Consider the following 13,880-nt stretch of genomic DNA (forward strand, 5'->3'; position numbering starts at 1 on the left):
GGGAGCGCCGGCCGGTCCCCGCTTCCCCAGCCGCCCGGTGCCCGCGGGCGCCTCTGGGCGGCGCTGGCTCCCGGCGCAGCAGCTGCTGGCGGTGCGGCCCAGGCCCGGACCCGGTCCCCGTCCCGGTCCCGGGCCCTGGTGTGGCCGAGCTTCCCAGCCTCTGGGCCGTGGGGCTCGCACCGGGGCGCCCCGCGCTCCGCCCGCCCGCCGAGACGCCCCGGGCTCCCCGCGCCCCCGCGCCCCCGCGCCGCGCCGGCGCCTCGGCCGGCGGCCGGGGGTTATGAATGGGCGCAGCGGAAGCACCGCCCCCCCCGGACGTGACGCTCGGCCAATGGCAGCGCGGGCTGCGTGGATGGATGAGGTCAGCGCTGTCGTGTCGGGAATGGAATGTGTAAGTGTAACATTCAGAACCGGGTAACATTCGGCGACCGAACGCGGCGGTCGGCGGCGATCGCGCGGGGGCCTGCGAAGCGCCGCTCGGGGCCGGCACTGCCCGCGGGGAGGACGCGCCGCCGCCGTCACCCAGCGCCGCCGCCGCCGCCTCCAGCCGGGCCGCCGCGCGTCCCGGGGGCCGGCCCCGCGAGCGCAGGAGTAAACACCGCCGGAGTCTTGGAGCCGCTGCAGAAGGGAATAAAGAGAGATGCAGGGATTTGTGAGGTTACGGCGCCCCAGCTGCAAGATGCACTAGCCGGCTGAACCCGGGGATCGGCTGACTTGTTGGAACCGGCGTGCTCTGCACGGGAGTGTGTGGATGAGTTGAAGTTGCTTTCCCGGGGCTCGTTTTCCACGCTGCCGAGAGGAATCCGAGAGGCAAGGAAATCACTTCGCCTTGCCATTGATTGGGCATCGGGAGCTTTTTTTTTTTTTTTTTTTTTCTCCCCTCTCTTTCTTTTCCTCCGTCTTGTTGCATGCAAGAAAATTACAGTCCGCTGCTCGCCCGCCCTGGGTGAGAAATATTCAGCCCCGCTTTCTCCCGTCCATTGTGCAAGCCAAAGATGAAAGACCGAAGGGGAGAAAGTTAAAGAAATCGCCCACATGCGCTGGATCAGTCCACGGCTTGGGGAAAGGCATCCAGAGAAGGTGGGAGCGGAGAGTTTGAAGTCTTTACAGGCGGGAAGATGGCGGACTGGAGCTGAAAGTGTTGATTGGGAAACTTGGGTGATCCTCGTGTTTATTTACAACCCTCTTGACCCAGGCAGGACACATGCAGGCCAAAAAACGCTATTTCATCCTGCTCTCAGCTGGCTCTTGTCTCGCCCTTTTGTTTTATTTCGGAGGCTTGCAGTTTAGGGCATCAAGGAGCCACAGCCGGAGAGAAGAGCACAGCGGTCGGAATGGCTTGCACCACCCGAGTCCGGATCGTTTCTGGCCCCGCTTCCCGGACGCTCTGCGCCCCTTCGTTCCTTGGGATCAATTGGAAAACGAGGATTCCAGCGTGCACATATCCCCCCGGCAGAAGCGAGACGCCAACTCGAGCATCTACAAAGGCAAGAAGTGCCGCATGGAGTCCTGCTTCGATTTCACCCTTTGCAAGAAAAACGGCTTCAAAGTCTACGTGTACCCGCAGCAGAAAGGGGAGAAAATCGCCGAAAGTTACCAAAACATTCTAGCGGCCATCGAGGGCTCCAGGTTCTACACATCGGACCCCAGCCAGGCGTGCCTCTTTGTCCTGAGTCTGGATACTTTAGACAGAGACCAGTTGTCACCTCAGTACGTGCACAATTTGAGATCCAAAGTGCAGAGTCTCCACTTGTGGAACAATGGTAGGAATCATTTAATTTTTAATTTATATTCCGGCACTTGGCCTGACTACACCGAGGACGTGGGGTTTGACATCGGCCAGGCGATGTTGGCCAAGGCCAGCATCAGTACTGAAAACTTCCGACCCAACTTTGATGTTTCCATTCCCCTCTTTTCTAAGGATCATCCCAGGACAGGAGGGGAGAGGGGGTTTTTGAAGTTTAACACCATCCCTCCTCTCAGGAAGTATATGCTGGTCTTCAAGGGGAAGAGGTACCTGACAGGGATAGGGTCAGACACCAGGAATGCCTTATATCACGTCCATAACGGAGAGGACGTGGTGCTCCTCACCACCTGCAAGCATGGCAAAGACTGGCAAAAGCACAAGGATTCTCGCTGTGACAGAGACAACACCGAGTATGAGAAGTAAGTGGCTTGGCTGTCAGGCCTGCGCTGGTCCGCCCTGGGCCCTGCCCACCTCTGCCAGGTGTGCGGTGGGGGGATGGGGTGGGGCCGAGGGGCCCTCTGGCCTCTTCGCTCCGCTTCCCAGCCTGGGACTGAGCAGCCTGCTTCAGGCCTGTGGCTAGGAGCGGGGGACCGAGAGTTCGAGCTCCTCTGGCAAACCCAGGAGCCCTGTCCTGGGCCAAGTAGGCGACCGTGCCTCCCTCTTGCTTGGAAACCCTTTAGGGCCATGTATCTTCTGTGAAAGGTGTGGGTTTGAGCCGAGTTCGGAAACGGTGCTTCACCAGTGGGTGCGGGAGGGTGTCTGCGAGGGGGTCGGGGGGCCCTGAAGGGTCTCTGAATCCACCCACGGTCTGGAGACCTTCCCCCCTCCAGATCGGTAATTTATTTGCTTTTCTCAGGAGCAGGGGGACTGCTTTCCCGGGAATTTCCCAGCCTCCAGTTGTCAGATTTCTGTACACCTTAAATTTACGTTAGCGGTGGAAGTGTTTTAATGTAAGGGACTTAAACTTTCTGTGCCTGTCTTCTCCCTACCTTCCATGGCATTGACTTTTGCAAAGGGAGACCTTAAGCTGATCCTGGCCTGTGATCTTTCATTCCTTCGTTCGTTCATTCATTCATTCATTCATTCATTCATTCATGTATATGTGTTTGTATGTTTGTATCCTATATCCTACCTAGGGAGAAGCTGTTTTTAAAATCTGGGCCTCAGCCCCGCTTGCTGTAAACTCCAGTTGCTAATTTAGATTTCCCTTTCCCTTTTGTCTTTATTATTTGCATGTCAATCGGAGACTGTTACTCTTTGAATGGGCTGGAGATGCCTCCTTACCCTCTGTACTGAGGCTAGTTTTGTCCAGTTGCTAAGTAACTGAGTCGGATACTTTGTAGCCTTTCTTTCTCTTCCTTTTCCTTCCAGTGGCAGAAAGTGACACATGGGATTTGGGGTCAAAGCTAGTTTCTACAAATCTGCTTTAACCTGAGCTTGGCGGGTCTGCTTCCGAGTGGATGGGGTCGGAGCCCTAGACTCTCACTTATATCTGGCTGTGAAAGAGTTAGTGAGCTCCTACAGTGCATTTCCACGTTACGCCAGTTAAAAACCAGAGCAGCCTTGTGCTACCCAGGGAAGGAAGGGGGAACCTCTCAGCTGAGTACAAGAGGAACTGGCAGAGGTTGGCAGATTTTGCAATTGATTCATGAAATGCAGAATAGGGGAAACGCTTTGCAGACCTGATTGGCACAGGAAGGACTGTAGTGGGAAGGCAACCCTGAAAATGAAAGGTTTGATTGTTGTCTGTGGATTTCCTCAGACACTCGGGCCTCTGTAGGAGTGACTGGAAGGGAAATTAAAGTCCTCCTATACGGGAACATAGACACCAAAGGAGAAAGTATCAAACACTTGGATTCCCCAACCCCCAACACCTCTTGGCCTTCCAAGCGTAAGAGAACCCGAGGCTAGGGTCAATTATGAATTCAGATTTTACTCTTCTTCGGGGGGGGGGGCGGTTATGTGTGAATGTTGAGTGCAGTTGCGGTAGATTAAAATTTTCTCATAAGAGAAACAAACGATGGTTAGTAATAAACCGCTTTGTTTACACGACATTTACATTGACCTATTCCTGTGGGTGCTTGTAAGAAAAAAAAATGCTTATAGCCTTTCAGGAATTCCTTTGTCTGGCTTGTGCTACAGTAACTCGAGATGAAGTCTCACCTTTTGGTGTCTTCTAAAGCAGCCTCACCGAATTTTGTGGAAGGATCGCTGTGGTCCTCATTCTTCTAAAGGAACTGGAACTGAGTTGTCAGTGTAGGAAATCTGAAGGATACTTTTATTTGGGAAACACCCTTGATCCCATAAAACGATCATCTTTTTTTACCCTCGTATTCCCCCCCAATAAATATTTAATCTCTACATTCCCTGTTGAAGCTTTTTCTAGAGCTTGGCAATGGAGGAAGGAGGGGCTGGTTTTGTAGAACCTCTAATTTTTGCCAATTAAATCTAACTAATTTTTGGCCTCTTTGGGATTGGGCTAGGAAATCTGACACCCACGCTCTTGTTTTGGGTTTAAAGACCACAAGGGGTCAGGCCCTTAAGATTGGGGCTCATCGGAAAAGTGGTCTTTAGTTAGCAAGCAAGTTTGGTCTTTTATCCCGAGCAGGGATTTCTTCAGCAGAGTCAATTCTGGATGATTTTTCATGTTTCCCTTTTTTTTTTTTTTTTAAGATTTTATATATTTATTTGACAGACAGAGATCACAAGTAGAGAAGCAGGCACAGAGAGAGGAGGAAGCAGGCTCCCTGCTGAGCAGAGAGCCCAATGTGGGGCTTGATCCCAGGACTCCGAGATCATGACCTGACCCGAAGGCAGAGACTTTAACCCACCGAGCCACCCAGGCATTCCTCATGTTTCCCTTTTGCACACTTTCCAGCTCTAACCTTGTTCAGTGGGTTGGGATGGTGCTGTAGGACGTTCATGTTCATTAGCCTGGTCTACCTGAAGTTTTAACTCATTCCTCTCATTGGGTTATCAGAACCTGTGATCATTGAGAAACGGTGCTTGCAAACATGATTGTCTTTTACTTTTGACTCTGAAGCCCATGAAGATGAAGACTGAGCCTGGAAACAGAGCGGCAACGCTCATGCATCGTGAGCAATGGCGTGCTTTGCTTGGAACCCACAGCAACCCCTTTCCACCCCGTTTGTTGTGTTCTGGAAGTGAGTCTTGCATATATGTGCAATGTAGAGCTCCAGCCTGGCGCTCCTCTCTCTCTTCAGGGTCTTTGAGAAGGGCGTGATAGTGACGTTAGATCTGTGCAAGTCCGGGAAGTCTGACTTCTCATACTTGACTTTTGATTTGTTACCTCGGACGGTAGTTATCCTTTCGTGCAATGAGTTTTCGAGTCCTTCAGGGATGCTCTGTGCTCTCCATTTGGCAATGGCTTTTAAGAACACCATCAGTTTCCATCCGCTTCTCTTCATTAGCAGGTGCCTCTGAGAAGTCTTCAGTGTAATTTGCAGCTACTAGCAGCCCACAGTATAAGTTTGCTTTGGACTTAGGAGGTCTAATAATTAGATTGAAGATTTATGGCATCGTGGCCTAGTTCGGGTGCTACAGAATATACACAGGTGTACCAACTGAAAAAAACTAGTTGCCCTTCATGATTTAGCCTTATGTGATGACGAAGATGTCGCGCTAAGTGGTTGAGGACTTCCATCTCACATGTGCTTTCTTGGAAATCGGACATTTATTACTGAAAGTATAAGAGTGGCATGGAATGAGAGGAAATACTTTTCTCTTGTAATAGCAACAGTTTTGAGCCAGACCTCCAGGATTATATTAAAACATCCATTTTCATGACACCCATAATTAATTTTCATCAGTTGCATATATATATATATATAATTTTTAAAAGATTTTATTTATTTATTTGACAGGCAGAGATCACAAATAGGCAGAGAAGCAGGCAGAGAGAGAGAGAGAGAGGAGGAAACAGGCTCCCTGCTGAGCAGAGAGCCCAACACGGGGCTTGATCCCAGGACCCTGGGATCATGACCTGAGCCAAAGGCAGAGGCTTTAACCCACTGAGCCACCCAGGCACCCCATCAGTTGCATATATTAACAGATGTAGGTGATAGTGGCTAAAAAAAAGTCGCTGCAGTGATTATATGATTTGGAATAAGGCTTTAGAGCAATTCTGTTTTTTCACTCCTTTGAGTTTCTTATGCGTCCTTACGGGAACTACTCTGTTTTTTTATTTTATTATTATTATTATTATTTTTGCATGAACTTCATAGTTCAAATTCCTTCAAGGGGCATTATTGTGAAGCTTCAAATTTGGCTTTCTGAAATAGAAGAAAGAGAAGGAAATGAGAGGTGGCTTCTATCTTTGACCCTCCAAGGAGAGCAGTGGTGAATAATTTAAGCAACTCTTCTGGGAACAGGCAGGATTTTGTGCAGGCCTTTTTGATATCTTTTTCCATGTTTGCTGAAGCTCTGTCTTACAATCTTGGTATTTTTAAGGGTCCTGAAGCTAAGTGATTGATCATTCAGCTTCCAGGATCCTCTTCCAGGATCCTTTACAGTGTGAAAATGGAGGGGTAGAATGTTTGTGGGACTTGCATTAAGGTTAAAAAACTGATTGGTAATAAGGGTGGGTAGCCCTGGGATGCAGGCCGTCCAAATTTTCCGCATTGACATATAGCAGTTCATCGTCAATTACAGATACACTTGAAAGCTCTCCAGCAGCTAGGAGATCCTTTCTATAGTTGCTTCTTGGTGGGGGGGGGGGGGGGCTTCTCTTGGAATACTTTGGGGAGATGAGGAAGACCTTGGACAAACTTTGATAGTAAAAACAAACAAAAATGACATGGATGCACCATTTGTCCTAGAATTTCAGGGGTTGATACACAGCTCCATCCTCAGACTTTCAAATTCTTGCTCTCAGTCCAAGCTTCTGCTCTTCATTGCTGACCAAGGTGTTGGTCCCTGGAGCTGTTGGACCTGTAGTCAAGGAAGGAGGTTTTTAGACCTTTCAGTTTGGCCGTAAGGGACTTAGGGAATAGACTGTGAATTAAGTGAATGATAAGGTGAATACAGGTGTGTTCATAGAAAAAGAAAATGTGAACAAGTGGGAATTGTAAATGATTATTTATTTATTTCCCGCCATCCCAGACTGTATCAGCAGACCCCTCGAGCAAGTTCATGATGCAGCAGTGAACCTTACGGTGAATGTTTTCCTCCTCTAAAATGAAAGGTGGAAATCGTGCTTCTTAGGGTTTAAATGTAAAATATGAGTGCCTCTCCACGCCCCCCACCCCCCAGTTACATGATAGCACAAAAGCCTTTCTAAAATAAACCATACAAGCACAGTTTAAAAATAAAGATAGGGAACATTATGCAGAATTGTGAAATTGGCAAGTGTGTCTTGCGCCCGTGTTCTGGTTCTCTCTGTCACCTCTTTCTTAACCTCTGACTGAACTTGCTTTCTGGAGAGGACCTGGGAGCCTCATTTACAAGGAATCCCCCCAATAAAGGGAGGGGTGCTGGGTGCTACCTCTGGGGACATTTACCTGTTGGTTGAGTCCAGTTCAGCAAACGACTTGGTTTAGAGTAGAATCTGACCTAAACTAGGTCATACAGTGAATGGCTTGCTAATAACGCCTGGACAGGCCCTGCCAAGGGGAGGCCACGTTGGTTCCCCTGACTGTGCCAGCGGGTCTAGGTGGCACACACTTGGCAGAGGGGAAGCTGTCACATCCTTGGTGGTGATTGTTGTCTTTGTCTGAAGGCCTATAACTCTGCCTCCCCAGGATGCTGCCAGAAAATGACCTTGAGTATACTAATACCACACCAAAGGTTGCCCTTGGCTGTCCTGGCCGCTTTGCTCACAGCCACCCTGCAGGGTGTCCTGCCAGGCCATTTTACAGGCGTGGACACTGAGACCAGCTCCGGAGATGTGGTATGTGTCCGGCGACACAGCTTTGGAAGCAGCTGAACTGAGGCTACAAGCTGAGCTTTTTCATGCCGGTTCCCGTGTTCTCACGGAGGCCTGCCGCCCTCAGAGTGAACCAGGTCAGGCTTCGTGGTCACTGGCTTCCCCGGTCTCCCGAGTGTGTTCTGTACTGAAACACCAACAGTGGGCTCGTGTTGCCATGAGCTCGGTGACTAACTGCTTTTGCTTAGAAACTCTTCCACTTGTGACCAAGTTCATGTACGGAACAAGGACGCCCTCAAACCCGGGAGATCTGTTGCGTGCGTGTGATTTGAATTTACCTTCATTAGCTCATCTCAGCCTTTCCACAACAGGGTGAGGTGGGATAAATCCTCTTTTCCCGGATTACAGTGCAGGCCTGGAGAGGGTAAAGGAACGTATGTGCTGAGTGAATCGAGGCGTTGTAACTGGGGGCCTTGGGTTCCCGAGTTTGTTCTTTTTCCCTCTACAAAGTGTTACCACCTTAAAGAATCGAATGAAATTTCCACCTGTTCCCATGTTATTTATTAGTGAGTTTGGTGTGTTTCAGGTGTTTGTGTATCATCTTTTTTTTTCCCCACTGCTTTTTATTATTTTATTTTATTTTAAAAAAGATTTTATTTATGTATTTGACAGAGAGAGAGAGAAGGAATACAAGCAGGGGGAGTGGGAGAGGCAGAGGGAGAAGCAGGCTCCCTGCTCAGCAGGGAGCCTGATGTGGGGCTCAATCTCAGGACCCTGGGATCATGACCTGAGCTGAAGGCAGACGCTTAATGACTGAGCCACCCAGGCGACCCCCCACTGCTTTTAAAATAAATAACATGTTTCTCAAGGAAAAACTTTGGCTCAGAGGTGTGATCAAGGTGGCTTCTAATTTTGAAGCATTGAACTTAAACTCTTCCCGTTATAACTTGGCCTGTGCAGATTCTGATTTTAATTCTCTCCTAGAGCTCCTCTAAGCAAAGTGAGGAAAAGGACTGTGTGTGACCTTTGCCCTCACGCATTATATGAGCCTGCAGTTTGCACCCCCCCCCCCCCCCCCCCCCCCCCCCGGGTTGCAAGTGAGCTGTGAGCCAGGACAGGAGTGACTGTTGCCCTGGGTAGACAGGTAAACAGTGTGTTCCGGTAGCAGTGGGAGACCCAATGGAAGATTCCATTTCTGACAGAATGGGCTGGGATTCTGGAACACACCACACACCACGGCTCCCAGTTCCTCCAACTCAACAGTGCTTCGAAAAGTATAGAAGTTAGTTCCTTTGTGGAAAATTGGGAAAAGAGAGAAGGTACAAATGTTAAAATAATTTTTTTTCTCTAATCCCCTTGATAAGAGCTCCTGTTTTAAAAACTAACCAGTATGATTAAGCTTCCGTGTCGTTGGCCTGTTAGAGCGTACTTCTGTGCCTTCATGATTATATCATTCTGTCTCTGTGTATCCAAGTACCTTGCATAGATGTGATAATTATCATTTAATTAATAGTAAGTAAATAATGAATCCAACACACTTACCTTAAGAGCCTTGTTTGTGTCAGACGCACAGGCATTGGACCTGGGGCTGTAACACTCCTGACCCTTCTTCCCATTCTGGTCTGTCGGGTTTGAAGTCAGACTTCAAATGTATTTTTGCATGTTGCTTTTTTCTTACCATTATCCAAGAACATTTTCCACTTCTACTAAATAGGAAAATCCTATTAAAATATTAAAACAGGATTAAAAAAGTAAAATATTAAAATAGGATTTTAGTGGCTGCATGTTTTTTTCTTTTTTAAACAAACCCATAGCTTGTATCATGGTTTATTTCACCATTTATGTTTTCTTAAGAGATTTGTTGTTTCTTATTTTACCTTTTTGTTATTATATAAATAAGGTTTTTTCATGGTTTTATTATTATAATTCTTTATCTTTTTTATGATTGTAAGTAAGTCTGTGAAGACGCTCCCTTGAGTATTGGGTGTTTGTCTTTGCCCCGAGTTAGGTCACACCCCAGCCCAGTCTTTCTGAGAGAAACAGCTATTTCTGGGGTGAGGCTGAGCACCCATTCAGTGAAGTGCCATCATGAAGTGACTGCTTAGATAAACATTTGTAGGTGTTAATTGGTCCTGCAGGGGGTCTTTGAAGCTCCCACAGTTTCTGTTCCCTTTGAAGTTTTGTTTTTGCCTGAGCCAAAAACCCCCTCAGCCTTCTTTCTCCTCACACCATGTGGCCTTCCCGGGACTGCCGAGTCTGCAGGCCTACCCTGTGGAGATGTTGCTCCCTCAGCCAACTCTTCATCAGAGCCCTGGTGCCATTTTCCCTGTGGTGTTTGACTCCATAGCGCCCCTGAGGTGAGTTGGGGCAGGTCGCTTGAGCTCTGGGCATCCAGTTCAGGTCTGGACTCTTAAGTGAGAACGAGCTCTTCTAAGTAGTTTACACACGGAGACCTAAACCCCAGCAAGCAGTTCATGCCTCCTTGAGTTCTGGGCTTACTTCGCATCTCATTGCTTTGAGCCGCCAGGCCCTGTGTGGGGATACACGTCCCTGTTCTGTCTCTAGTCTTCTTGGAAAACCTCTAGAAGACAGCCTGGGACCCTGGGCCAAGGAAGGAAGGGACCCCCACAGATTCCTGGACGAGGTGCTTAACCTCCGCCTCAGTTTCCACATCTGCAAGTGGAGATCGAGACGCTTGCCTCACGGGGTCGTGAAGGGGCTGCGCTGAGGTGGCCTGGATGAACATTCCTTGTCGATGCCAGTGTATTCGATAGGGTGGTGGTGGTGTTAAAAACCATCTTCTTGCTTTTTTCTAATCAACCACAGTGGTTTGCCTAGTTTCATAACTTGGCTCTTCTTAACGAAGCCACAGAAGTAACTCTGTTCCTCTCTTCCTTGGTGCCTAATCCCTGGGAAACCGTGGTCAGGCCCTGGAAGCATTTGTGTCCTTGGGCCTCGGAAAGACCTCCAAGGGACCTCCTCAGGCTGGAGCTGGCAGGTGGCCTGGAGCAGGGAGAGGGTGGCCTCTGGGGTAGGCAGGCATTTCCTCCGCGAGCCCTGGTCGGCTGCTCTTAACAGCGCAGGCTACCCCGCTCGCAGTGGACTTGGGCACCCTCGCCGAATGAGGGTGACATTGGATGGCCTTGTCATATGAATGGAGCTCAGTTCCTCATTAGCCTCCCTGGGCCCTTTTGGCAGCCCCTTAGGTGGCAAAAAGCAGAAAACTACGCAGGCCACTTTCACAGGATTTATGTGCGGGGACGTGGAGCAGACACCTGATCTGGAACCACTCTAGCAGGTTTCAGAACTCAGCACAATACCTTTCTTCCTGCTCTGGGCCTTTATATCGCCCTTGGCTGGCACCACTGTCCCTGTGTGAGTCTTCCAGCTACTGCCCAGTCTTCTCTGAAAACTCTTGTCCAGGCCCAGGGAGGAACCCAGCCCGGTAGGCTTTACTGACCGGCCAGCTTGACTCCTTCTGGAGGATAGCCATTTTTCCGAGACCACATCTTGGGGATGGTGGTGATCTCACCAGTTAAAAGACTGCCCTGCTACACTGCCACTTGTGATTTCATTGGCCATCCTTTTGCAAAGAACAGCCTAAAGTTGCTTCCTGGAACGGGGGACTGTGGTTAGGGGAAGTTGGCTGTGGCAGGCACTGTTGAAGCCATATCCTGTTGGCATGACAGAGTTGAGCCCGGTTGATGATCATGATAATAGCAGTAGCAACTAATACTGCTTCAGAGCGTTCGGTGTGCCTGGTCCTGGGCAGTATCTTCTTCAGGCTTCCTTCCCCTCCTAGCAGCAAGGTACGCATTTTAGAGGCATACCCGAGACGCAGGATCTTTGCAAGTGACTTACCTAAGAGCGCACAGCTGGGCTTAGGAACCGGGCCCAGCCTGGCTGCTGAACCTGAATTTCTTCCCATATCAGGTGCCTGATGGTCTCTGCGCAGCCGGACTGGATGTCCCAAAGGCCCCACACTCACAAGCAATAGTAGGTTGGACCGAGGAGCACTTGGAATTCTCCCCTAGGATTTATTGAATCTTACTGTAAAGGGACAATTCTTTCTATTTCTTTCTTCTTCTTCTTTTTTTTTTTTTTTTTTTTTAAAGATTTTATTTATGTATTTGACAGAGAGAAATCACAAGTAGATGGAGAGGCAGGCAGAGAGAGAGAGAGGGAAGCAGGCTCCCCGCCAAGCAGAGAGCCCGATGTGGGACTCGATCCCAGGACCCCGAGATCATGACCTGAGCTGAAGGCAGCGGCTTAACCCACTGAGCCACCCAGGCGCCCCCTTCTTCTTTTTTTTTAATTTAAATTCCATTAGCCAACACAGAGTACATCATTAGTTTGGGATGGGGTGTTCCATGATGGCTCGGTCCCTTAGAACACCTGGTGTTCACTGCGTCCCGTGCTGTACAGGCACAGTTCTCTCCCGTTCGGTGATCTGGTTTCTCAGCCCACAGATCAGCAGCAGGACATGTAGAAAGAGAGGAATTCCTACAGACAGATCTAGGAAGAAGGGACAGCTGACGACCTGAAGGAGAGGAAGTAGGCCAGGAAATGATAACATGCTAATGCCCAGAAGGAGTCAAGAAGCATCGCCATTTGCGAGCCGCTGGCCTGGTGCCCGGGAGCGCGTCCTGTCGAGGCCCCCCCACACCCCCGAGTGTGGCTGCCAGCCGAGCCCTACCGCCTAGCGCCTTGCCTGTCCCCTCCCAGAGCTTCCGTAAGTATTTGATGAGCTGCACCACAGTAGGGCGGTGACCGTGAGCCATGGTTCCCGTGCCCTGTCCTTTGTTCGAGAAAGTAGAGGAACAAGGAATGCATTTTATAGCTTTTATAACCCTGATGGTTGGAATAAAAATAGTTCGCTGCTCCTAAGAATAAGGTCTCCATTTGAACACTTGTCTGCTAAGCCCAGCAGGCTTCCCAAGGGCTCTAGAGAACGTGGGGTGTCCTCTGAGTTAGCACTGGTGTTGGCTGCTAACTCAGATTTCTTGGGTTTCATGACACATATCAGGACTTTAAAGTTATGAGAAACGGAAAGTTTCCTGGTATTGCGGTGTGGGCCCATGACGGGGGCTCCTTCTGATTGACTAAGACCCAGAATGACTTGGGCCGTGGGCTCAGGTGAGAGGGTGGCCCTGGGCCAGGGCTGGTGCCGGGGGTGGCACATGCAGGTTGGAGTCTGGAGAAAGGAGCTGCCCAGGGGAGGGGAGGGGGCGTCAAGTCTCTTACTTCGGGTTCGTCCTGGCAGGCACGTTGGAGCATCTAACCTTACCTTGCTTTGCTTTTTTTCCCGCACTCCTGGGGGTGCCCAGGATGGGAACTGATGGGTGGAGGTATAAAACGGATTTCACGCTTCCTACATACAGTCTAGCACCCTGACAGATTGGTGGAAGTCATCCACAGCACTGACAAAAAAACAACAACAGGACCGTGCCCCTAGCCTAGCCGAACTTGCCTTGGAGGCTTCTCAGAGTCCATTCACTTGATAATCAATATGGGATGGTCCAGTTCCCCCAGTGTGGCCATCCCTGGCTCGGTGGCTGAGCCCTGTTTCTCCTCCTTCCTCTCTCCATATACCCTCTTCTGCTTTTCTTGGAAAGCTGTCTCCCTGCTCCATTTTTCTTCTTCCAAAGTTATTTCCTGATGCCTCAGTCTTGGTGCGATTCTCACGATACTGTGTTCTTTTTTTTTTTTTTTTTTAAAGATTTTATTTATTTATTTGACAGAGAGAGATCACAGAAGGAGAGAGGAAGGGAAGAGATCACAGAGAGAGAGGAAGGGAAGCAGGCCCCCCTCCGAGCAGAGAGCCCGATGTGGGACTTGATCCCAGGACCCTGAGATCATGACCCGAGCCGAAGGCAGCGGCCCAACCCACTGATACTTGGCTGTGGCTTTGGTTTTGTATTCATTCAACTATTTTTCTCTTTCCTCAGTAGATGATACAGGGGAGGATTCGTGTTTGTTTTTCCTTTCCTCGACAGATACCTACTGAGTGTCTACCTTGTAGCACTGGGGATTCCACAGCGAACAAAACATTCCTCCCTTCTAGATGCTGGCTGTCTCGGGCCACCAGCAATGGCATGTATTAGAAGGTTCTAGATGCTGCCAACGAATGTAGCACATGGAAAGGCATAAGGCCGTGGGTCTCAACCTGGGGAGTTTCTGAAAATGGGGTCTGGGCCCTACTTGTGGCCAGGTAGACCCTCGAGAGTTGAAGTTCCAGGTTTTTGAAAA

At 49.6% G+C, this 13,880-nt stretch overlaps 1 protein-coding gene across 1 annotated transcript in view; it reads left to right on the plus strand.

The window, feature by feature from the left end:
• Positions 1-351: 351 nt before the first annotated feature.
• Positions 352-13,880, plus strand: part of EXT1 (exostosin glycosyltransferase 1) — a 280,466-nt gene continuing 266,937 nt past the window's right edge. Inside the window, exon 1 of the mRNA XM_082721794.1 lies at positions 352-2,166. Within this exon, the coding sequence (XP_082577920.1) occupies positions 1,205-2,166 (962 nt within the window). The 5' untranslated portion in view covers positions 352-1,204. The remainder of the gene's footprint in view (positions 2,167-13,880) is intronic.

The sequence above is a fragment of the Mustela nivalis genome, assembly GCF_964662115.1.
Source record: "Mustela nivalis genome assembly, chromosome: 2".
NCBI lineage: Eukaryota > Metazoa > Chordata > Mammalia > Carnivora > Mustelidae > Mustela > Mustela nivalis.